This window comes from Cherax quadricarinatus, chromosome 5 (assembly GCF_038502225.1).
Source record: "Cherax quadricarinatus isolate ZL_2023a chromosome 5, ASM3850222v1, whole genome shotgun sequence".
NCBI classification, from domain to species: domain Eukaryota; kingdom Metazoa; phylum Arthropoda; class Malacostraca; order Decapoda; family Parastacidae; genus Cherax; species Cherax quadricarinatus.
Window position 1 is genome coordinate 56813637 of NC_091296.1, and position 27500 is coordinate 56841136.

A 27500-nucleotide genomic window follows, 5' to 3' on the forward strand; every position below is an offset into this window, starting at 1 on the left:
AGGGCTGTCTGTCTTATTTCCATACCAGTCAACTAACACCCAGGTACATACATGTACTTACTACTAGGTGAAGATTATTATTTTTATAATAAAAAAGAAACGCTAAACCACAAGGGTAATAGAGCACAGTACGCACTAGGTGAAGAGGGACAGCAGGTTTAAGGAAACATGCCCAATATTTCTACCCATGCCAGAATTGAACCACAGACACTCAATGTGTGTGAGGCAAGTACGTTGCCAACTAAGCCATGGATTCATGATCCATTTGTATAGACTTCTGTTGCCTTGGATTGAAGTTTGCATACTGTGGGCAGGCATAAAAGTTGAAACTTGCTTCATTTAGTATTTAGTGTTTTTTTTTTTTTTTTTAATAACAGCATCAAGGCTTATTATGACATTTGAGGTAACATAGCTCTATGGGAAAAAATGGCATAACTGCTAGGTGGTTTTTGCAGTTTGGGAAAAAAGTTTAAACATGAGACAAGATTATATAAGGACCTTGTATAAAACATTGTGAATGAGAGGAAGATTTGGTGGGTTCATCTGAAATACTGATGACAGGTTACTATACTTTGGAGCAGTATTGATGTGGTGAATATGCAAGTGCAGCGGAACAGGTAAGTTTGCACACATTACCTTGCTTAGCTGTTTTGATCGCTTCGTTAGTCAGGCAGTGAAGATGTTAGACTACTCCGTGGTGTAATCCCTTGCATAATGGCTCAATGCAAGTACAGCTGTGACCTGGACATTATTATTATTATTATTATTATTATTATTATTATTATTATTATTATTATTATTATTATTATATCCCTAAACCTGTATATATTGTATTTATGCTATCAAACTTCAGTGATGTCTCCAAGATTTTTTTTATTGATGTACATCAGTTTTAGCAGTGAACAGCTACAAGTATTGTATTTGTAGCTACAAGCACACAAGCAGCAACTAGAAACTTTATTAAAACTGTTTTTCGTGCAAAGTTAGCTTTACCAAATGTGATAATGTTGTTATACCGTCTACTATTAATGTGTTGGACTGCATGTTATAAACGTTATTATTTAATACTTTATGAATAACAAGGTACAATGAGTTTAAATCATGATAACCACCTGGTGGTTCACAATTACACTCACCCGCCCACTGACTATAAACCCAGAAATACTAATCATAATCTTAAAATAATAAATCCTAACTAGTCATAAGTTTGCCTATGTTACTCCAATATAGACACTTTGTATTGTGCCAAAACAAAAGCATTCACATTGCTAAACTCACAAATTATGATGTAGTCACTTAGCCTTAATATCATAATCTGTAAGGATTTAATGTTAAGAATTAATCTAAGTCTGTTTGAAATGCCTAGCCATGCTAGGTGTCCTAGTGGCCCCCTCTGTAATTAGTATTTTATAACATGTAAACCACACAATACCCAAAACCTGTAAACCCCACATTGTAACCCTTATAGAGAATAAACTTGAACTGAATTGAATTTCTCTTGTCAAAGATGGATTTCTTGGCTTGTTGATCCTCTTGAAAATTCACGAGGAAAGTTATGGAGAGAGAGAACTACTGGACTACCACCTTCTTCACCACACTTGTACTTTATTAAAGGTCCTCCTTCAGGTTATTACAAGAGCTGCATTGTTCTGTTAATTGCTGTGTTGGTTCATTGATATGATGGGAATATTTTTTTTTGAGACTTGCTTGTGTCATCAGCTTGTTTTTTCTTACGTGTTCAGAGTTGTCCAGAAAGTACCCATCAATGTTAGATTGTGAGAATTGGTGTCCATCAACTGGTCATGTCATCCATCTGTGGCCTCCAAATACCGAAAATTGTGGAGAAATCTGGCTTACGTGCTCTCCTGTTGCCATGTTGGATCTTCCCAACTGTTGTTATTGTTAGGGTTGTTAAGGGTTGTTAAGCCCTTCCTCCCGGGAGTCCGGGGGGAAAATGTTGCCTAAATATGGATGGGAAATTATAAAAGAAATGAAATTGCGTCCGGAAAGAGGAAAGAGGAAAGGACCCCAATGGAAATAAGTCACTTTGTCTGACTTTTTTGGGTTATCCTGGGTTCTATACACATACCTGGAGTTTACCTGGAGAGAGTTCCGGGGGTCAACGCCCCCGCGGCCCGGTCTGAGACCAGGCCTCCTGGTGGATCAGAGCCTGATCAACCAGGCTGTTGCTGCTGGCTGCACGCAAACCAACATACGAGCCACAGCCCGGCTGATCCGGAACTGACTTTAGGTGCTTGTCCAGTGCCAGCTTGAAGACTGCCAGGGGTCTGCTGGTAATCCCCCTTATGTGTGCTGGGAGGCAGTTGAACAGTCTCGGGCCCCTGACACTTATTGTATGGTCTCTTAACGTGCTAGTGACAACCCTGCTTTCTATTGGGGGGATGGTGCATCGTCTGCCAAGTCTTTTGCTTTCGTAGTGGGTGATTTTCGTGTGCAAGTTCGGTACTAGTCCCTCTAGGATTTTCCAGGTGTATATAATCATGTATCTCTCCCTCCTGCGTTCCAGGGAATACAGGTTTAGGAACCTCAAGCGCTCCCAATAATTGAGGTGTTTTATCTCCGTTATGCGCGCCGTGAAAGTTCTCTGTACATTTTCTAGGTCGGCAATTTCACCTGCCTTGAAAGGTGCTGTTAGTGTGCAGCAATATTCCAGCCTAGATAGAACAAGTGACCTGAAGAGTGTCATCATGGGCTTGGCCTCCCTAGTTTTGAAGGTTCTCATTATCCATCCTGTCATTTTTCTAGCAGATGCGATTGATACAATGTTATGGTCCTTGAAGGTGAGATCCTCCGACATGATCACTCCCAGGTCTTTGACGTTGGTGTTTCGCTCTATTTTGCGGCCAGAATTTGTTTTGTACTCTGATGAAGATTTAATTTCCTCATGTTTACCATATCTGAGTAATTGAAATTTCTCATCGTTGAACTTCATATTGTTTTCTGCAGCCCACTGAAAGATTTGGTTGATGTCTGCCTGGAGCTTTGCAGTGTCTGCAATGGAAGACACTGTCATGCAGATTCGGGTGTCATCTGCAAAGGAAGACACGGTGCTGTGGCTGACATCCTTAAGCCAGCCCGTAATGCTATGCATATAAGTGGCTTTGGCATGCTGCTCTTACCTGTATTTTTTGTACCTCTGTATGTATGCTTAAATTACTAAATAAATAAATAAATTTGTGTATACCTGAATAAACTTACTTACTCATGTGAACTTCCCTCGCCTAAATCCCGACAGAGCCAGAGAATCCATATATATCCAAGGACTCCAATGGAAATAAACCACTTTGACTTTTTTGAGGGTTATCTTAGGTAATCTACACATATGCCGCTATATATAATAATTTATGTAACTAGTTATGTGCATCTGTACCTGAATGTTTTATCACTGATTTCATCATTGCTTAGTTAATCTTAAGTTAATTTTAAGCCAGCCCGTAATGCTATGCATAGTATAAGTGGCTTTGGCATACTGCTCTTACCTGTATTTGTTGTACCTCTGTATGTGTGCTCAAATTTTTAAATAAATAAAATAAATAAATAAATAAATAAATAAACGTATCCCAATAAAGTCAACAACAACAGGCTTTCTATTGGCCTACGATGATGAGCTGAAGTTTAAGTAAGTTTATTCAGGTATACACAAACACAGTTACATATATTATCATACATATTATTATTATTATTATAATCAAGGGGAAGCGCTAAACCCGGAGGATTATACAGCGCCTGGGGAGGGATGTGGAAGGCATTCAGGCTTAATTCGGGGAACTGGAGCACAGATCCAATTCCCTAAATCAAGAGCCCCTCACCAACATCAAGGAACCTTCCGTGAGGGGATTATCATATATAGCAACATATGTGTAGAGAACCCAGGATAACTCAGAAAGTCAGAGTGACTTATTTCCATTGGGGTCCTTTAATAATAATATATTTCTACAAATACATGTACAAGGTATACAGACCATAGCTGACATCTAAGACATATTACTATATAGAAAGACACTTGTTATACTGAGAATTTCCCGCAAATTAGGTCAGTTTTGTCCCCGAGATGCAACCCACACCAGTCCACTAACACCCATGTACCTACTTACTGTTAGAACATGGGCAAACTAACACCCAGGTACCTATTTACTGCTAGGACAATAGGACAAGCTAACACCCAGATACCTATTTACTGATAGGACAACAGGACAAGCTAACACCCAGGTACCTATTTACTGCTAGGAGAACAGGGACAAGCTAACACCCAGGTACCTACTTACTGCTAGGAGAACAGACAAGCTAACACCCAGGTACCTATTTACTGCTAGAAAAACGGGCAAACTAACACCCAGGTACATATTTACTGCTAGAACAGGGACAAACTAACACCCTGGTACCTACTTACTGCTATGGAAACAGGGACAAATTAACACCCAGGTAACTACTGACTGCTAGAACAGGGACGAGCTAACACTCATGTACCTATTAAATACTAGATGAACAGAGGCAAATTAGTACTCAAGTACCTACTTACTGCTACGTAGGTAATTAAGCAGATAGGCGTGCAATCAAGTTTGATCCAAGGAAGGGGAGTATAGACCTTCACGCAGACTAAGAAACGGAAAAATAAAAAAAATTACTGCATTTTTTTTAAGGCGGCCGCCCAGCGCCATTCTTTTAATATAAATATATTTTAATATTCCAGAGAGGAACGCTGGTGAAGGGCTCTTGATCCAAGGAATTGGACCTGGACTTCCCTTTCTTGGATCACATTTGATTACCTCCCATGACCCCTGCGGGCTTAACGCTCTCCCCATGATTATAATAATAGTAATTATAATAAATGGGTCTGGGTGACTGGAGGTTATCACGTTTGATCCGAGGAAATGGAGGGTATTGGAGAGAAATATATATGGGTTTGCTGTATAAAATATGGAAAATATGATTTGCACAGCCCAGGAAGAATACAAAGCGGTGATGAAAGTTTCAAGGCGAGAAGAAGAGTCATTCTTGAGTTACTGCCAGTAAATCAATACTCACAAGTATTTTTAAGGATCATATTATAAATAGTTATAATAAATACATAGCTTATAATACCCACAAGCTGATCTAGGTAAATAAGTAAACTTATTTAGGTACAGTTACACAGTTTTCGGATGCTTACAATAATGTTACATAGTTAAGTAAGTGTAAATTATATAGGATAACCTTCCCTAAAAAGTCTAAATGATATAATTATTGTCAGGATCCCACTACATACCTTGTGTGCTGTGCCTCGACCCCTGCAACCACTAATAGGTCACTACATCTCTTACTCAAAAAAAAAACAAAAAAAAACTTCATCGACTTTAACTTCAACATAAAATTACTACAAACGACAACTGTGAAAAAAAACCCAACTCACAAATTATATTTAGTAATATATGTTAAAGAGAGAGTGAGTGTAGAGTCAGCAGCCAGGTGTGTGAGGTGGCACTTATAACAACCATCTATAACACTTAGGTGACACTTACTCTTTCTTTTTTTTGGGGGGGGGGGGGTGAAATGTAGCATTATTTTTGTATGCATTATTAACCTGTGAAGAAGTGTTGAATTGTGAGTATATGTTATGTTGGAGTGATGGTAGAGCAGCTGTTAACTTGTCTTTTTCTGCTCTCGGTGGTACTCGTATATATATGTTAGTGTATGTTAAATTTATTTTATTTTTTAATGGATGCCTCTTCAGTGGAAGGGGAGGTGGATTGATGCCTTTCAGGGGCTTTAATTCCACGGGATTGGCGCTGTCCCTCTACCATAAATGACACTTTCCTGACTACTGATAATGACTAAGACATTATTATTATGATCACGGGGAAGCGCTAAACCCGTAGGATTATACAGCGCTTGTGGGGGAGATGGAAGGTATTCAGGCTCAATTCAGGGAACCGGAGCACAGATCCAATTCCCTAGATCAAGAGCCCCTCACCAGCATCAAGGAACCTCCCTTGAGGGGACAAGGCAAAAAGGAGTCAACTTTAAGTTGGTTACTTAAGTTAGACTTGGGTGGGTTATTTTTAAGTTAGGTTAAGCTGGGTTAAATAAAACTAGGTTAGATAAGCTTAGGTTATTACTGTGATCTGATCCTCTCTTTAATGTTAATGTAAATAACTCAGTTTACCTTATTTCTAGTCAATCTCCTTGTATTATAAATGCTTTTCACATAGTTGAGTTACTTAGCATTTTTTAACTGTTAAAATGTAAATAATAAGATATTACAAGGACCCCCAGTGAAAATAAGTCACTTTGATGTTTTTGGGTTATCCTAGGTAACCTATACATATGCTGTTATGTATGACAGCTCATGTGTACCTGTACATGAATAAAACTTATTTAAGTTACATTACATTACGTAAAGTTAGGTGCCTGGTGAAGTGGGGAGCTGGATTCAAAGAATCGGGCCTGATTGCCTGCCATTCCCACAGACAATATATATGCCTGGAGAGGATTTTGGGGGTCAGCGCCCCCACGGCCCGGTCTGTGACCAAGCCTTATGGTGGATCAGGGCCTGATCAACCATGCTGTTACCGACGTACGAACCATAGCCCAGCTGATAAGGTACTGACTTTAGGTGCCTGTCAAAACTTTTCGTGAAGACAGCCAGAGGTCTATTAGTAATCCCCCTTATGTATGCTGGGAGGCATCAGTGTAAAATGGGTACCTGGGTGTTAGTCGGCTGGTGTGAGTCGCATCCTGAGACAAAACTGACCTAATTTGCCTGAAATGCTCAGCATAACAAGCAGCTTTCTGTATAGTAGTAAGTCATAAGATAAGAGTTCATTCGGATTTTTAACCCCAGAGGGTTAGCCACCCAGGATAACCCAAGAAAGTCAGTGCGTCATCGAGGACTGTCTAACTTATTTCCATTGGGGTCCTCAATCTTGTCCCTCAGGATGCAACCCATGCCAGTCAACTACCACCCAGGTACCTATTTGCTGCCAGGTGAACAGGACAACAGGGGTAAGGAAAAAGGTCAAAATGTTTCCACCCGCCGGGAATCGAACCCGCGCCCTCTGTGTATGAAGCGGGAGCCTTAGCCACCAGGCCACCGGGCCACCTTGATGTTACCTAGGCCTCTATACCTTGTACATGTATTTGTAGAAATAAAGATATTGTATTATATTTGCTTTCATAGGGAGTGATTTTCATGTGCAAATTTGGTACTAATCCCTCTAAAGATTTTCCAAGTGTATATAATCATGTATATCTCTCGCCTACATTCTTGGGAGTACAAGGTGAGGAACTTTAACTGCTCCCAGTAATTTAGGTGTTTTATTGTACTTATGTGTGCCGTGAAGGTTCTCTGTACATTTTCTTGGTCAGCAATTTCACCTGTCTTGAAAGGGGCTGTTTGTGTGCAACAATATTCCAGCCTAGACAGAACAAGCAACCTGAAAGATGTCATCATGGGCTTGGCATTCCAAGTTTTGAAGGTTCTCATTATCCATCCTGTCATTTTTTCTAGTAGATGTGATTGATACAGTGTTTTGGTCTTTGAAAGTGAGATCCTCTGACATTATCACTACCAGGTCCCCATGAATTACTGTATATCCCCTGTGGGTTACCATTTATACTATACTATATATACTGTAGACCCCTGGCTGTCTTCAAGAAGGCACTGGACAGGCACCTAAAATCGGTACCTGACCAGCCGGGCTATAGTTCATACGTCAGTTTGCATTCAGTCAGCAGTAACAGCCAAGTTGATCAGGCTCTGATCCACCATGAGGCCTGGTCACAGACTGGACCATGGGGGTGTTGATCCCTGAAACCCTCTGCAGGTATACTATATATCTCCTCTGGGTTACTGTATATCCTCTGGGTTACTGTATATCCTCTGGGTTACTGTATATCCTCTGGGTTACTGTATATCCTCTGGGTTACTGTATATCCTCTGGGTTACTGTATATCCTCTGGGTTACTGTATATCCTCTGGGTTACTATATACCCTCTGGGTTACTATATACCCTCTGGGTTACTATATACCCTCTGGGTTACTATATACCCTCTGGGTTACTATATATCCTCTGGGTTACTATATATTCCCTGGGTCACTATATATCCCCTGGGTTACTATATATCCCCTGGGTTACTATATATCCCCTGGGTTACTATATATTCCCTGTGGGTTTCTATATATATCCCCTGTGGGTTGAGCACATCCCCCAAATATAATAATTTTCATCAAAAGAAACCTGCTTATTAAAAGTTCCACAGGCACTGTTACCCCTGTGGGTTTAGTGCTTCCCCATGGATGTATTAGCAATAACTTAATGGTTTACATTGATAATGGTAAATGGTTTACATTGATAATGGTAAGCTATTGGAAGCCCCTTATCAAATGATCAAAATCCCTTCTCTTCACCTAGATCGGATTTTCGTATGTAGATTTTATTTAGAGTATGAGCTTGGAGGGTTGCTAACCTAGAATAACCCAAGCAAGTCAGTCATTGTAGCTTATTTCCATGGATCCTTTAATCGTCATTCCCAGGCTGTAACCTGCAGTAGTTGATAAATATCCAAGCACCTCCAGTATATATTGCTGGGTAAACAGAGGCAAGCCTACTCCCAGGTACCTACTTACTGCTGGTAAATGTGTAAGGACATAACTAAAGGACCTGATATTAAACCTCTGTCCTTCACTTGTGAGCTAAAGGTTTACTACTCGAAGTTCAAAGGGCCTCATTGGAAATGAACACTGACTGACAACTGGAATATTTTGGGTAATTTCCTTATCTTATTTGTCTGTTATTTTTTCAGGAAATGACCTGTACCTCAAAGCTGATAAGGTCACACCTCAACCAGTCAGAGATTGGCTGACCTTTTATCTGTATTCCAGTCATCATTCCACCCCGGACAGTGGAGTTAGTAGCAGATATTAAGGTATGTTATTATTGATAAACTATTGTACAGATAATGCTGTATCTTTTTTCCTTAAGCACTGTAATTCTTTGCTTAATGCTTGTGTGTCTGAAAGAGCATTGATTTAAATTAATCTGTATTTGATTTATTTGTATAAAGTTACTTAAAGTAATTAGATTTCTCTTTTACTGCACAAGGATAGTGTGGATAAGCTAGCTTGTGGGTGGCTGTGATGACTCATAGACCAGCAGCTTCAACATAATAGTTCAGCTCTTCCTACTTTCAGCTTGTAGTGTACAAGCCTGCAATAGTTTTTAGGCAAACTTGTAGTACAGTAGACCCTTATATTACACAGATTTATTTGGCACATTTTGGTTATTGCACTATTAAAAAATTGCAGCACAGTTTTATACAACACTTTGTAAAATTAACTTAACACATTTGCAGGCGGGGAAAAAATTTCCCCAGTTCATTGTGTCACCTTGTTGTGGGTCAGACCATTGTGTCAGCGGGGCGAAGACCTACCACCATCCCCTGCCACCCTCAGTACTCCTGCCACCCCCATCCCAGCCTTTGTGAATATGTATCTGGTACCATTATCTCCTAGGAGCTACATGTGTTTGTGAATTGTGTTTTGATCTTTTAATTGCCATATCTTAGTCTTAATATCTTGTATCTGCCAAGCAATCTTGGCACCCAGTAGGCATATGAGTGTTGCTGAAAGTGGCAAGAAAAGGTATTAGACAAGTGAGAGCCTATGGCCTTAATGAAGCGTCAGTTTGTACAATTAAAAAGAATGAGGTAAATATACGAGTTTGCGTGATGAATAACTGACTGACTTAACTGAATTTGACTGTCTGACTATCTGATTGACGTACTGTCTGACTGACTGACTGACTTTGTCGTAAGGGTTCAGTGGTGATAGATTTGGAGAATGAATACACTCAGTGAATGTCTAGGTAGCGTATATTAATATGGGTAGTGCCAGAGCCTGACCTCACTTTACTTTGTCTTGGGTTCAACTGCCTCCCCGGTGCCCGTACGGCACAGAGAACTCGTCACATCATGCTAGGTCAGCAGTGAGTCACTAACGGTCAGTGAATCACTAACAAACTTAATGTAGGGATGCGGTGACTGGTATGCTAGCTGGACAGAGAAGCTTGTATAACATAGCTGAGAATAACTACACAAGTACATCACTTAGGGAATCAGTAACACTACTGAACACTTGGACTGACTTGACTAACTGACCTGACTTTACTGACTTAAAGTTAGACTTTTTCACTGAAGAGGATCCTGACAAATCTAGAAAGCAGCACTCTGAAATGGTGTCTAGAGCAGCTAATACCTTACTGTCAACTGTATAATGTACTACAGGGTAAAATAGCCCATAAATCCAATACAGAATTTAGGCACACTCCAGTACAACCATCGACTTCAGTACCAGAACCTCCCCCATCCACCTCAGCCCAGTAGGGTCACAGCATAACTGTACACTCTCTTCACAATCCTCGACAAACACCAGCACCCACAATTTGAGGTAAGAAATACTATTATTTCTGTTGCATTTGTAGTCTTACGCAGTAAAAATAACATATCATGACAGTTAACAACAATTACATATTCACTTATATTTTTGTAAGATCTGGATGTCTAAAAAGAAGTTGTTTGGTTTTTTTGGGCTCCAAGGAATGTAACCCTATTTTTTCCACAAGTTCTTCAGTTTCTCTAACATGGATTTATCTAACACGGCATTTTCAGGAATGTAACTACCATGTAATATAAGGGTTTACTGTACTTATTATTATCAACCCTTTGCCTAGAGAGCACATAATGTGCTAAAGCTGTTGCTAGTCTAGTCTAGTCAGTCAGTGTCACGTGAAAGTTGTTGGCCTCTTGGAAATTTATCTCGTGCAGCTCCTTATACATATTTGGAATTAAATTGAACAAAATAAATCTAAATCTGGGTTACTGAAAGTGACCCTGGACCTGAGGGCTGAGGAGAGAGATTATTGAGGTGGTCTGTATATTTAGAGAGGCTGGAACAAACAAGATCTCTTATTTCACTGCTCCTTTTCTACAAATATTTTAACCCTTTCAGGGTTGAGAGGCCCTCTCCTAAACTTGTTCTCAGGGTCGAAAATTTTTCAGAAAAAAAAAATTAACTTTTTCTTATGAAATGATAGAGAATCTTTTCACAATCATAATGACACCAAAAGTATGAAATTTGATGGAAAACTTACGGAATTATGTTCTAGCAAAGTTAGTGGTCTCAACGATGTTTACACATTGGCGATTTCGCCCACTTTGAGCCCTATTTTCAGCCAATTCCAATGCACTAGTCGACAAAAATCATAACTATTTTGCTAGAACTCCATATTTTCTATCGAACGAGTACAAGAAACCACCCATTTACAAATTTCAACTATCCAATAAAGTGGTCAGAAATTGGCATTTTTACCAATTTCACACAAATTTCAAAAGATGCTAATTTCCAAATAGGGTCCAGAATAAACAAGACAGACATTCCTGGCACTAAAATAACATTTCCTCTGTTCATTAGTCACGTCCCCACGCCCCTTTTACATTTCTTTTGCTTTTCACTTTGAATTTTTATTCTCACAAAAAAATAGAAGATTTGCTGTAATGCAGACTACTGCATTAGTGTAGAAATGGTATAAATAATATCAGCACACTTGTGAAAGAATATTAGACTCACTAGTTGACGTATATTGGATGCATGACATGATTTGTTTACTTTTGAACTTTGCCGAAAATTAAACACTTCCGCTACTTTGAGCTCAATTTCAAGGTACTTTTCATTGTGAAACCAATCAAAATCATCTCAATTTCTGTATTATGTCTTCCATTCTATAAAATAAGACCAGGAAAACTAGAATACAATCACAAATGCCATACGAAAATAAAGTGCAAAGTCGCTGTTTTAAACCAAAAACACGGTCAGTTTTTTTTTTCTTATTACTCACAGTGTGCTACAGGATTTTTTTTATACTGTGCACACTGACAACATAGACCCATTCTTTCATAAGTAGGCCTACCAGCTTTCTCTCGCTAGATTTGAAGGCGCTAGAATTTACGCGTACTAGTACGTCAGTAACCCTGGCGTAAGACGTACTAGTACGTCGGAAACCCTGAAAGGGTTAATGGCTGTTGCTGTACAAATTTAAGTGTTATAACTTCAACCTTGATGTTCACCAGAGCTTCCTTGACTCTGCGTGCCTTCGTTGTATAACAATGAAGGACCCTTCAATAACAGAGTTCTTTCATGTCATTTCCAACAACATTTTTATTTGCGCATGTTGCAAACTCTTGGTTAGTGTTTTTTTTATCAACACATTGGTCGTTTCCCACTAAAGTAAGGTGCCTCGAAAAAGAAAAACTTTTACCGTCATTCACTCCATCATTGTCTTGCCCAAGGCACACTTACACTACAGTTATAAAACTGCAACATTAACACACCTCTTTCAGAGTTCAGGCACTGTACTTCCCATCTCCAGGACTCAAGTCCAGCCTGCTGGTTTCCCTGAATCCCTTTATAGATATTACCCTGCTCACACTCCAACAGCACGTCAAGTCCTAAAAACCATTTGCCTCCATTCGCTCCTATCTAACACATTCACACATGCTTGCTGGAAGTCCAAGCCCCTCCCACACAAAACCTCCTTCACCCCCTCCAACATTTCCTAGGCTGACCTCTACCCCGCCTTCCTCCACTGCAGATTTATACACTCGGTCATTCTATTTTGTTCTATCCTCTCTACATGTGTGACCCACCTCAACAATCCCTCCCCAGCCCTCTGGATAATAGTTTTGGTAATCCTGCACCTCCTCCTAATTTCCAAACTACAAATTCTCTGCATTATATACACACCACACATTGCCCTCAGACACAACATCTCCACTGCCTCCAGCCTTCTACTTGTTGCAACATTCACCACCCATGCTTCACACCCATAAAAGAGCATTGGTGGTTCACACTTACACTCACTCACTCACTCACTCACCCATTTGACCATAAACAGAAATATCAATCTCAATCTCAAAATAATGAATCTTAACTAGTCATAAGTTGGCCTGTGATACTCCAATACTGAAACTACGTATAGTGCCAAAACAAAAGCATTCACATTGCTAAACTCACAACTAGTATTTAGTCAGTTAGCCATAATACCAACTTATCTCATAATTTTGTAACATTTTAAACCTAAGATTTAATCTAAGTCTGCCCGAAATGCCTAGCCATGCTAGGCGTTCTAGTGGTACACTCTGTAATTATTATTTTACTACATGTAAACCACACAATAACCAAATTCTGTAAACTCAGCATTGTAATACTTATAGAGAATAAAGTTTGAATTTGAATTTGAATTTGGTATAACTATACTTTCATACATTCCTCTCTTTGCTTCCATGGACAAAGTTCTTTGTCTCCACAGACTCCTCAGTGCACCACTCGCCTTTTTCCCCTCGTCAATTCTATGATTCACCTCATTTTTCATAGACCCATCCGCTGACACTTCCACTCCTAAATATCTGAATAGATTCACCTCCATACTCTCTCCCTCCAACCTGATATCCAGTGTTTCATGACCTAATTTTTTTTTGTTATCCATATCACCTTACTCTTCCTGTATTCAATTACAATATTCTTCTTTTACATACCCTACCAAACTCGTCCACCAACCTCTGCAACTTCTCTTCAGAATCTCCCAAAAGCAGTGTCATCAGCAAGGAGCAACTGTGACAACTCCCACTTTGTGTTAGATTCTTTATCTTTTAACCCTAAACTTCTTGCCAACACCCGAGCATTCATTTCTCTTACAACCCCATCTATAACTATAATGAACAACCATGGGAAAGAATCTCCCTCTCTCTTTCTTACATTAACCTGAGCCTCACTATCCTTGTAAAAACTTTCCACTTCTTTCAATAACCTACCTCCGATTCCATACATTTGCAATGTCTGCCACATTGCTTCCCTATCCACCCTGTCATACACCTTTTCCAAATCCATAAATGCCACAAAAACCTCTTTACCCTTATCCAAATATAGTTCCCCTATGTTTCACTGTAAACACTTGGTCTACACACCCTCTACCATTCCTAAAGCCTCCTTTTTCATCAGTTATCCCACTCTCCATCTTACTCTTAATTCTTTCAATTATAACTCTACCATACACTTTACCAGGTATACTCAACAGACTTATTCCCCTACAATTTTTGCATTCTCATTTGTCCTCTATACCTTAATACACAGGAACTAGGCATACTCTCTGCCAATCCCTAGGTACCTTACCCTCTTCGATACATTTATTAAATAAAAGCAACAACCACTCCAAAACTATATCCCCACCTGCTTTTAACATTTCTGTCTTTATCCCAATAATCCCAGCTGCTTTACCCTCTTTCATTCTACCCACTGCCTCACGAACTTCCCCCACACTCACAACTCTGTCCTCCTCACTCCTACAAAATGTTATTCCTCCTTGCCCTGTGCAAGAAATCACAGCTTCCCTATCTTCAACATTTAACAATTCCTCAAAATATTCCCTCCATCTTCCTGATACCTCTAACTCTTCATTTAATAACTCTCCTCTCCTATTTTTAGCAGTCAAATCCAGTTGTTCCCTAGGCTTCCTCAACTTATTAATCTCACTCCAAAACTTTTTCTTATTTTCAACAAAATTTGTTGATAACATCTCATCCACTCTCATTTGCTCTTTTTACATTGCTTCACCACTCTCTCCATATACTCCTCCCTCCTTTTATCACTTCTACTTTGTAAAAACTCTCATATGCTAACTCTTTCACTCTTACTACCCTCTTTACATCATTATTCCACCAGTTGCTCTTCTTCCCTCCTTCATCCACTTTCCTGTAAACACAAATTTCTGCTGAACACTCTTACAGTACATTCTTAAACCTACCCCATACAACTTCAGCTGCATTGCCTATACTCTCACTAGCCCATCTGTCCTCCAATAGTTGTTTATATCTTACCCTAACTGCCTCCTCCTTTAGCTTATAAGCCTTCCCCTCTCTCTTACTTGCTGCTTCCATTTTCCTTGTATCCCATCTACGTTTTACTCTCGCTGTAGTTACCACTAAAAAGTGATCTGATATATCTGTGGCCCCTCTCTAAACATGTACATCTTGAAGTGTACCCAACAGTCTTTTATCTGCCAATACATAGTACAACAAACTACTGTCATTGTGCCCTGCATCATATCTTGTATATAGGAAGGCCCCGCTTTACGGCGTTTCACTTTACGGCGTTCCGCTAATACGGACATTTCAAATTATGACCAAAACTCACTATACGGCTCCCCCCACCTGACTTTCTAATACGGTCACCGTGCCCCACCCTGTTTGTTTACATTCTCCATGAGCTCAGTAAGCACTAAGTCTCTCCATTTTGTCTGGAAACTCCAAAATTTCAAATGTTTTTAAAAGTTATTTCATATTTTATATATACTCTGATAATTATACTTATGTATACCTGTACCTAAATAAACTTACATACATCGAGTCATTTAAATGTCGTATATTACGTTAATATACACATTTTCATTAATCCATCCATGATATTTTTTTCAAAATTATATAATAAACACGATGCATAACATATAAATAAGATAAATACACCCCACAGTAGAATAAATAAACATAAATGTGAGATGTGAGCAGACGACTTCCACAAGTGACGCCATAATAACAATACTCACCGAGTCTCATTAAATGTCGTATATTACGGTAATATACACATTTTCATTAATCCATCCATGATATTTTTTTCAAAATTATATAATAAACACGATGCATAACATATAAATAAGATAAATACACCCCACAGTAGAATAAATAAACATAAATGTGAGATGTGAGCAGACGACTTCCACAAGTGACGCCATAATAACAATACTCACCGAGTCTCATTAAATGTCGTATATTGCGGTAATATACACATTTTCATTAATCCAGCCATGATATTTTTTTCAAAATTATATAATAAACACGATACATAACATAAAAAGATGATAAATACACCCCACAATAGAATAAATAAACATAAATATAAGATGTGGGAGCCTGGTTTGTTTACATAACTCTGCGCCTGTTACCTCTCATGTACTCATTCTTTCTCTCTCTCATTTATTCGTTTTATCTCATTTACTTACTCCTGACCCTACATTAAGACTACAAATATTTTAAGGTAAGTAATGAGTGAACTGTATATACATTTTATCGCTCTGGGATGCTTAAATATCATAGAATAGTATGTGTGGGTGGGGTGGCCTGGTGAGGTAGCCTGGCTATTACAATACATACCACACTTGATTTCTTACAATAAATACTACTTGTCTCACCCTAGATTAAGACTATAAATATTTTAAGGTAAGTAATGAGTGCACTATGTGTGTATTGTACCTTTTTATTGTTTTTTGATGCCTGGTTCTATTGCTAACTTAATATATGTTAGTGTAAACTTGTTATCTAGTGTTTGTATGCATTTATAAGTGGAAAAAAAGGGTGTTCCACTTTACGGCGATTTCCGCTTTACGGCGGTAGCCTGGAACCTAACCTGCCGTATAAGTGGGGCCCTCCTGTACTTATTTATCCTCTTTTTCTTTAAATATATATATTACTTATATACAAAGTTCATTCAAAGGGCCACCATTATCATTTATACCTGGCACCCCAAACTTACCTACCACACCCTCTTTAAATGTTTCTCCTACTTTAGCATTTAGGTCCCCTACCACAATTACTCTCTCACTTGGTTCAAAAGTTCCTACACACTTGCTTAACATCTCCCAAAATCTCCCTCTCTCTCTCTCTCTCTCTCTCTCTCTCTCTCTCTCTCTCTCTCTCTCTATCTACATTCCTCTCTTCTCCAGGTGCATACACACTTATTATGACCCATTTTTCGCATCCATCCCGTATTTTAATCCACATAATCCTTAAATTTATATATTTATATTCCCTCTTAACTTCCATAACTGATCCTTCAACATTATTGCTACCCCTAATGTTGTGTTTCTTTAAAATACAAGGCAGACAGACAGCAATAATTGTGCCTCAATAGGTTAGGTTAGGTTCGTCAGGAAACAGAACAAGTGTTTCCTGACGTGGGGCTTAGTCAGACGAGACCCACTGTTGAAGCTTTTGGTCATCTGAGACCTTCTGCTGGCTTACTGGTCCACCCCTTTAAAAATTATGGTCAATTGTAACCATTTAGTTATTATGCCTGGTCATGTGTCTTTCTCTCTCCTTCTTTATCACAATCACACAACAGAAATTCTCATTGTAATGCAAACTTTTAATGACTTGAGTGTAAACATAGTAGAATATAAAGAATTATACTATTTCAGGTTTTCAAGAAATTATATCATAATCTTATAAATATGACAAGTAGAAGAAAAGTAACCAATAGCCACATTAATGATGAATTTGCCCAGGTGCTTCAGCAACATGAGGAAGGTAAGACATAGTAGTTACTGCTCTGTAATGAAAAAAATTAGTTGGGATATGCTTTGAATGCAGTATTCACATTAGTTTTATTATGCTACAGTATGCATATATATATTTATTTAAGACCGTTTCTTATTTCCACCCTTAACATGGATGACAGGTTAATTCATATAGCATACTGTTTAACTGTTGGGAAGGAATGGAAATGGCTGCCTTGGAAATCTATAATATGAATGTGCAAAGAAAGTTGACTTTTTGTAATGTATTACAGGGCAGAAAGGACATAATGAAGCGAAGGATGAAGGATTGGGAAGTGACCGAGGAAATGTTCTCTTATTGCTGTTCCTGTACGTGCTTCAGGGCATACCTCTTGGCTTGGCAGGAAGTATTCCCATGATACTACAAAATAGACATGTATCATATAAAGACCAGGTATTTAGTAGATGAAGCTGTTCTTATTCGCTCATCAAATTTTCAAGATTTAAAGCATTTTTAAGTTGAATATTTTAAATTATTTTTTTATTTTCACTGACAGAATGTATCGTTATTTTGCGTTTCACCAAAGGGCTATGAGCTTACAAATGGTGGTAAAAATGCACTTACATCAAAAAACTTTTGTTAATACTAATCAGTAAATAGTAATAGTAATAAATAAGTGTTAAAAAAGGTTTCTTTGGAAACAGTCACCAATACACTATAATGAGATCCATTATTGACAATGTTTTGCCCACACAGTCATGATAAAGTTCACTCTATAGGTGAAATGTTAATAATAAAGGATCTCCTTACAGTGCATTTCTCTCTCCATTGTGTGGGCCTTTTATACCATTTCTCTCCAGAAAAGTTTCTTTGCCGTAATTTTTGTTTCTTTACTACAGGTCGGCCATCACTAATCTGGCATCATTGTGACCTGTAGTGTGCCGGATTAGTGAGTTTGCCAGATTACAGAGTGGTTAGGTTAGAATACACTTAATTAACCTATCAATAGAGACTCTGCTACATCTTCCTCATTTTCATCACTGCTTTCTCCTCCACTAGCTTGCTGCTGTGGATTTACAACCATCTCTATAATGATGAAATTTGAAATTATGCTAGCCAAAATTAGTGCCAGATTACTGATGGAACTGGATAACTGATTACTGGATTAGTGATGGCCGATGTGTACCAATAATTTGCATACACCATCTTCCTTCAAACATGGCAAAATGTAATAGTAAATGTGACAGTCTTATTTTTTTCTTGATGAATTTTATGGATGTTTTCTAGGAAATGTATTACAGCTAATATTATTGCAAATTTTTCTGGTTATTTTCCAGCTTAGCATAATTTTTCTCAGATATTACAGAAAGTACCAATTTTGTCATATAATCACATTTCTGAAACTTGTTTCTTTAATTGAGATTATGTAGAAGTTCACTTTTTCCTTTGAATTAATAGAACATTCATGTACAGTATTATGTCAGTGTGCAATGCATACTACTGCAAGTCTTGTCTGAATTATATTTATGTTATCTCACGTACTGTAACTTATATTTTTATTCCCATAGGCCACATTCAGCTTGTCATTTTGGCCATTCAGCATCAAATTATTATGGGCACCTCTTGTAGACTCGCTCTACATTAATAAGATGGGGCGACGTAAATCCTGGCTAGTGCCAGCTCAGTATTTAATAGGTTTGTATGATTCCATTTTGTATAAGTCTTTGTAATGGTCCTTTTTCAAAGAATTTTTTTTATTTCTCTACCTAATATAATTTATAAAAAATTACAGTGGAGCTTTAACAATCTCACTTCAGTTTCAGAAGACAGTATTGTAAGTGGGGATGGATTCTTGAATCATTACTGTACCATGACAAGCTCTGACTGTATTAAAATTGTTTTGCTATGCAAAGTCTAGATTATTCCTGTTAACTCCATTAAACTAAAATGAGGCTAGATGTATTGATTTGAAAGGATTTGGTCAGCAGTGGGAGCATCAGAATGGTTGTGTGCATTGACATAAGAGGCTTCCTCTGATGAATATTCTTTGATAAAATTCTCTTAGTGGGGCATGGAATTTTTTTATATTTTTAAAATATAAAAATAATCCTCCCTCCATGGAGATGTCTTGATGCAAGCAAGGGGCTTTTGATCCAGGGAACTGAACTTATCATATCTTTCCTTAGATTCAACTTGATAATCTCCTATTCCCCTAGCACTATGTGACCTCATTGGAATTAGTGCTTTTCTCTGATAAAACAAATAGTGGGAAATAAATGGTATAAAATACTGACACAATGGAACTGTAAACACTTAAGCAGTATAATGTGATTCTTATTGACAATGTTTCGCCCACACAGTGGGCTTTATCAAGTCACAAACAGATCTACCTGGGTGAAAGATATGTGCCTATATATAGGATGGGAATGCTGGGTCAGGTGGAGAAAGGTGCATGTGATAATCTTCGAAGTAGAGTGAAGAAGTCTAAAAACTTGGGTAGCTTTTAAAAGAGATTGGATAAGTACGTGAGTGGATCTTCTGCAGTGTTCCTCGATTCTTATGTTCTTATGTGGGATAGCGATGAAGAAGTTTCTTGGCAAGGGGTTCAGCTTTGTTATAGAAGCCGTTGCTCTGGTTGAAGTTGTTGGATGTACAGATAAGTGATGATTCCAGGATTCTTCGGTATTGAGTGTTGTCTTCTCTGGCGATAAGTCTTGCATTTCTGTAGTTGATTAAATGGTTGTGTGAATTTCAATGTTGAACACAGGCATTCCTTGGATCTTCAGATCTGCCTGCATACTGGTGTTCTGAAATACGTGTTTGGAGGTCTCCAGATGTTTCGCCGGCGTATAATTTGCTGCAATCATTACAAGGGAGTGTGTATACCCCTGCAGAGGATTGAAGCTTGTCTTGTCTATCACTGGTAATGTCCTTGATGGTGGTGGATGTGGAAGTAGATACTTGAAATGAGGTTTTGGAGAAGATGTTGGAAACGTGTTTGGTAATGGAGTTGGTGGGGAGGACTATGTATCTCTTCTCGGCAGTGTCTTCTCTGGGTGTGTTAAAGATGTTTAATGCCCGTCATCTGCAGTCTCTTAATAGAGACTGCAGATGACGGGCATTAAACATCTTAAATTAAACCATTTAATCAACTACAGAAACGCAAGACTCATCGCCAGAAAAGACAACACTCGATACCAAAGAATAAATAACAAAAAGGCACAATACCGTGACTGGAACGATACACAAATAACCCGCACATAAAAGACAGAAGCTTACGACGACGTTTCGGTCCGACTTGGACCATTGACACAGTCACACTAACAGAGGAGGAGCAGGACGGCTATATATAGGCAGGAAGAGGTGGAGGTAGTAGTAGTGGTAGTAGTACATCCAACAACTTCAACCAGAATAATGGCTTCTATAACATAGCTGAACCCCTTGCCAAGAAACTTCTTCATCGCTATCCCACATAAGAATATAAGAATCGAGGAACACTGCAGAAGATCCACTCATGTACTTATCCAATTTCTTTTAAAAGCTACCCAAGTTTTTAGACTTCTTCACTCTACTCCGAAGATTGTCATGTGCACCTTTCTCCACCTGACCCAGCATTCCCATCTTATATATAGCCATGTATGTTTCACCCAGGTAGATCTGTTTGTGACTTGATAAAGCCCAGTGCGTGGGCAAAACGTTGTCAATAAAGGATCACATTATACTGCTTAAGTGTTTATATTTCCAAAACAAATAGCTAAAAGCACTTTAGGATTACTAAATTTATTTAAGGTTTAAAGTTTACCCTGGAACACCATTGCACTCATAAATACTGTAATGTAATTTTTTATTCCTTGATAGATGACCAGGGTATAGATAACCTCCCTATAGATGTGAAGGATTGAGTCCAAGTGTAATTACTCATTTAGAATTAATGGTTTAGATCTGTGTTCATGGCATCTTATTTTCAATAGTTCTTTTGTAAGAAGGAATAAAATGAAACTCCGTAAACTTGTTAGATCCAGCAGCATCTCCACAACACTACATGTGTAATCTTAAGTCTGTGAGCATGTTGGCTGTATTGGCACCAGAGCAACACTGCAGATCTAATCCCTGGATTAAATTCCTCAGATCATAATAAAACATACTTGATGGACAGTTTGAGATGGGCCATATTTGACCATCATGTTAGCTTGATAGTTATCAGCTTTCATAGACACATGAAAAGAAAATAATACTCCTGTTATGTTGATAACATAATGCTCCTTTTCCCACAGGGAGGGCAAGCAACTAGCAACATATTAAAAGTGGACTCGTTTTCATGAGTTACAACCATTAATTATAAGGTTGGGTTTTCTGACATGACTCAAAATTTTATGAATTATTTTGTCAAAATTCTACTGTAAACCTGTGATTTTAAATAGCAAAATTATTTTATTTTGCAGTCCTGACCCATTGAAAAAATATTTGTATAGTGCTGGAACCTGAGTATAATTTATTAATTATCATTACAGGATTCTTCATGCTGCTACTGTCATCAGTTATTAATGATCTTCTAGGAGAGGATTCACAACATACTCCAAATGTAGTTTTCATCACTTGTGTATTCTTTGCTCTCAACTTCTTAGCAGCTACTCAAGATATTGCTGTGGATGGATGGGCTCTTACTATTCTCTCCAGGTGACTATGATTTAGTTTTATTATTCAGCTGAAGGTGTTTTCAGGGAGTTACAATTAGCTCTAAGGCCCCTGTCTCTTAACCATTAATCAACTGGTGTGATGCCTTTTTGTACATGTTTTTTTTTTTATACTACATTGGCTCTTTCACCAAGGTAAGGTGATTCCCCCCAAAAAGTAAACCTTCATTATCATTCATTCAATAGCTGTCTTGCCACAAGTACACAGACATCACAGTTGGAGTGATCCTTCAAACTGTATCATCCCTACACTTCATTAAGAGGGCAGGTACACTACTTTTGGCTAACTAGTTTGCCTGATTCGTTACATAAATGTTAACTTGCACACACACACTACAACAGCACATCAAATCTCTAAAACCATTTGTCTTCACTCTGATCTAACAAATAGCACGCACGCACGCACGCACGCACGCGCACGCATGCACGCACGCACGCACGCACACACACACACACAGTCAAGGACCAGGTAATCAGGCTAAGGAAGGAAGGAGGAGAGACAACAAGAAATGACCGTGAAGTATGTGAGGAACTCAGCAAGAGATTCAAAGAAGTGTTCACAGAGGAGACAGAAGGGGCTCCAGAAAGACGGAGAGGTGGGGCACACCACCATGTGCTGGACACAGTGCTCACAACCGAGGAAGAAGTGAAGAGGCTTCTGAGTAAGCTAGATACCTCAAAGGCAATGGGGCCAGATAACATCTCCCCATGGGTATTGAGAGAGGGAGCAGAGGCGCTATGTGTACCCCTAACAACAATATTCAATACATCTATCGAAACAGGGAGATTGCCTGAGGCATGGAAGACAGCAAATGTAGTCCCAATCTTTAAAAAAGGAGACAGACATGAAGCATTAAACTACAGACCAGTGTCACTGACATGTATAGTATGCAAAATCATGGAGAAGATTATCAGGAGAAGAGTGGTGGAACACCTAGAAAGGAACGATCTCATCAACAGCAGCCAACATGGTTTCAGGGACGGGAAATCCTGTGTCACAAACCTACTGGAGTTCTATGACATGGTGACAGCAGTAAGACAAGAGAGAGAGGGGTGGGTGAATTGCATATTCTTGGACTGCAAGAAGGCGTTTGACACAGTTCCACACAAGAGATTGGTGCAAAAACTGGAGGACCAAGCAGGGATAACAGGGAAGGCACTACAATGGATCAGGGAATACTTGTCAGGAAGACAGCAGCGAGTCATGGTACGTGGCGAGGTGTCAGAGTGGGCACCTGTGACCAGCGGGGTCCCACAGGGGTCAGTCCTAGGACCAGTGCTGTTTCTGGTATTTGTGAACGACATGACGGAAGGGATAGACTCTGAGGTGTCCCTGTTTGCAGATGACGTGAAGTTGATAAGAATTCACTCGATCGAAGACCAGGCAGAACTACAAAGGGATCTGGACAGGCTGCAGACCTGGTCCAGCAATTGGCTCCTGGAGTTCAATCCCACCAAGTGCAAAGTCATGAAGATTGGGGAAGGGCAAAGAAGACCGCAGATGGAGTACAGTCTAGGGGGCCAGAGACTACAAACCTCACTCAGGGAAAAAGATCTTGGGGTGAGTATAACACCATGCACATCTCCTGAAGCGCACATCAACCAAATAACTGCTGCAGCATATGGGCGTCTAGCAAACCTCAGAACAGCATTCCGACATCTTAATAAGAAATCGTTCAGGACCCTGTACACCGTGTATGTTAGGCCCATATTGGAGTATGCGGCACGAGTTTGGAACCCACACCTAGCCAATCACGTAAAGAAACTAGAGAAAGTGCAAAGGTTTGCAACAAGACTAGTCCCAGAGCTAAGAGGTATGTCCTACAAGGAGAGGTTAAGGGAAATCAGCCTGACGACACTGGAGGACAGGAGAGATAGGGGGGACATGATAACGACATACAAAATAATGAGAGGAATTGACAAGTTGGACAAAGGCAGGATGTTCCAGAGATTGGACACAGTAACAAGGGGACACAGTTGGAAGTTGAAGACACAAATGAATCACAGGGATGTTAGGAAGTATTTCTTCAGCCACAGAGTAGTCAGTAAGTGGAATAGTTTGGGAAGCGATGTAGTGGAGGCAGGATCCATACATAGCTTTAAGCAGAGGTATGATAAAGCTCACGGTTCAGGGAGAGTGACCTAGTAGCGATCAGTGAAGAGGCGGGGCCAGGAGCTCGGACTCGACCCCCGCAACCTCAACTAGGTGAGTACACACACACACACACACACACACACACACACACACACACACACACACACACACACACACACACACACACACACACACACACACACACACATACATACTACATACATGCATACATACATACATACTACATACATGCATACATACATACATACATGCATGCATACATACATACATGCATACATACATACATGCATACATACATACATACATACATGCATACATGCATACATGCATACATGCATACATGCATACATACATACATACATACATACATACATACATACATGCATACATACATACATACATACATACATACATACATACATACATACATACATACACACACACACACACACACACACACACACACACACACACACACACACACACACACACACATATATGCCTGTTAGATATTCAAACGTCTACTACTTAAAGCTTTCTTCATACAAACTCGCTAACTCTTCCTGGAATGACCTTACCCCATGTTGCTCCACCTTGGATTTAGAGTACATCCTCTTGGTCACCCTGTTCTGCTCTGGCCTCTAAATGCCAAACCACCTCAACAATCCCTCCTCTGCTCTGTGAGTAATGCCTTTCATAACCCTATACTGTCTTCTGAATTTTTTGTACAACATTCACGCTACACATTACTCTCAAATATGACGTCTCTGATGCCTCCAACCTCCTCCTTTGTGAATCATTTAGCACTTTAACTGTGTCCAACATACTAGTACATACACAAATGCCTACAGTGTGTCCAACGTACTAGTACACAAATGCCTACATTGTGTCCAATGTAATTGTACACAAATGCCTACAGTGTGTCCAACATACTAGTACACAAATACCTAGTGTGTCCAACGTACTAGTACACAAATGCCTACAGTGTGTCCAACATACTAGTACACAAATGCCTCCAGTGTCCAACGTACTAGTACTTGAATGCCAACAGTGTCCAACGTACTAGTACACAAATGCCTACAATGTCCATCGTACTAGTACACAAATGCCTACAGTGCCCAACATACTAGTACACAAATGCCTACAGTGGGTCAAATGTACTAATACACAAATGCCTACAGTGTGTCCAATGTACAGTATTAGTACACATTTTTTTGTCCCCACAAATCTGCCTCCTCCCAATATTTTTGACTTCAGCATAACTCTTTGGGTCTTCCATCTATTGATACATTTGAAAAATCTAAGGCCAGCAGGGTGCACACAATGTATCAAGGTTAACTACTCAGGGGATGACTGTATATCTGACATATTAGTATGCCTCACTAGCAAAAGTAAACAAAGGAACCAGGAACTGTTGTTCCACCATCAGCTTCCCTACCAGCAAACAGGGTGTGCAAGTGTCTCAAAGATGATTTATTCAGTCCAGATTTTGATACAATGGAATTCAGCTATACATCACACTAAGTATATTTAACCCAGGGTAACACAGTAAAGTCAAACAGTGTGAATAATTTCATGTTTTGATAAGTATTATACTCTAAATTAATTGTAAGATTATAAATATTCATTGTACATAGCCTTAGAAGACCAAAATAATAAAATAGTAGGATAACAAATATACAGTATATATAAATAAGTAAGCTCAATCACTATGACTTATTTCAGTGTTTTGAGAATTAATATACTCAGCAACAGTTGTAATGTTATAAGTATTCCTTGTACATAGCCTTAGCGACATACTCGTTTACCTACGCCTCGGACTTACGACTGGCTCTCTGACCAGCATTCATATGAAAATAATGTTTATTAGAGCTAATTTCCTGTATTCTGTTTATTTCAATATACATACAGTACACTACTGTATAAACATTTAAAAATATACCAGAAATGTTATAAATGGTGCAAAAATGACATTAAAACAATATCAAAGATGGTTGACACAAACTCACTACCATTATAGCATGGTCCTCATTTAGCAACGAATTCGTTTAACGACATGGTCTTAGGAACGGAACTCCATCGTTAAGTGAGGAGAGGCTGTATATCGTATATATACTCTGCCATATGTATACCGTACATTCCATGTTAAGCAATGTCATGCAAGTGTTTCCCTATGTTTGAAATGCTAAAACACCTTGAAACTCATCTAATATCATAAGACACTAGTATATATAGCATTAAACATTAAAAAGGCAATTAAAAAACAAACATTCTCATTTTGGCGTCAGTAATTGTAAACCATAAATATCGCTGGTGCTTTTATGCCGCTGTTGCGAATAAGTGATCATTTTTTTCACCAACTTCAACACACCATAAAATTGTAAGTGTTCACCAGATTCCACTCATTTTAGTCTTATTTGATTCAGAAAAATGTGCACTATCAAACTGTAAGAAAAAAAATCATTTTTGTTTTTAAAATCTTGCCACACCACCTGGAATTTTTTTTGCCCACTTGCCACAGCTAAAACTCAGGCTTCCTACTCATGTACCCTGATACATTCCTCTTTGCCTCAATAGATAAACATTTTCCTCTGTAGATACATAAACACCACCTCTTTTTTTTCTTTATTCCTTTTATCTATTACTGTATATTGATTTAAAAGTTAAACTGAAGTGGAGTTGCTGGACTCCATGTGTGTTATCATGTAAAAGGTGATCGTTTTGTATATTCATTTTGTTATAAAGTGTAGTCTCACATAATTGAAGAGATAATTCTGCAATATTGTTGTTGAAAGTTACAAGTTTTTCTCTTATACATTACACAGGTTGAATAATACAGTAAAGCATTTTTTCTGCAGAAATAATTTTTTTTTTTTTTTTTTTTTTTTTTTTACAGAAATAATGTTGGGTGGGCATCAACTTGCAACTCTGTTGGGCAGACTGCAGGCTACTTCATGGGTTATGTTGTATTTCTGGCCCTAGAATCCAAGGACTTTTGCATAAACTACCTTGGTCAGAAAGACTCATTAGTAACACTTCCAGGTAAGTGAATACTTGAACGCTTACAAGTCTAATAACACTTCCGAGTAAGCTAATAGGTAAATTTTCTTTGGTCTTCATTTTATAATAAATGCAAAGGGGGTAATCAATGATATTTAAATTAATACTGCAGAAATCTTGTGGCATTTTAGGAAATTTTGGAGTTCTGTTTCAGTCTTCATTTTGATGTTCTCGTAGTTGGTCATGTAGAATGTAAGGTATTAAAACATTGTTTTCTCTTGTTTGTATTCAACCTCTTTTGTATGTGTAAACCA

At 38.7% G+C, this 27500-nt stretch overlaps 2 protein-coding genes across 16 annotated transcripts in view; one reads left to right on the forward strand and one right to left on the reverse strand.

The window, feature by feature from the left end:
• Positions 1-2288, reverse strand: part of LOC128684718 (serine/threonine-protein kinase Kist) — a 42893-nt gene extending 40605 nt beyond the window's left edge. For 2 of the 6 annotated variants that reach the window (XM_070102457.1, XM_070102452.1), the window contains exons 1-2: positions 1735-2288; positions 637-741 (exon numbers count right to left, since the gene is read on the reverse strand). The gene's annotated coding sequence lies outside the window, so the exon portion shown is untranslated. The remainder of the gene's footprint in view (positions 1-636; positions 742-1734) is intronic. The other 4 variants (XM_070102476.1, XM_070102467.1, XM_070102483.1 and 1 more) reach the window with 4 other exon arrangements.
• A 3111-nt stretch (positions 2289-5399) lies between these two features.
• LOC128685047 (acetyl-coenzyme A transporter 1) overlaps positions 5400-27500 on the forward strand; it is a 38609-nt gene continuing 16508 nt past the window's right edge. The window contains exons 1-8 of one of the 10 annotated variants that reach the window (XM_070102488.1): positions 5400-5508; positions 8803-8925; positions 10310-10444; positions 17298-17406; positions 17669-17829; positions 18945-19071; positions 21888-22053; positions 27083-27228. In XM_070102488.1, the coding sequence (XP_069958589.1) occupies positions 17331-17406; positions 17669-17829; positions 18945-19071; positions 21888-22053; positions 27083-27228 (676 nt within the window). In that variant the 5' untranslated portion in view covers positions 5400-5508; positions 8803-8925; positions 10310-10444; positions 17298-17330. The other 9 variants (XM_070102495.1, XM_070102517.1, XM_070102502.1 and 6 more) reach the window with 9 other exon arrangements.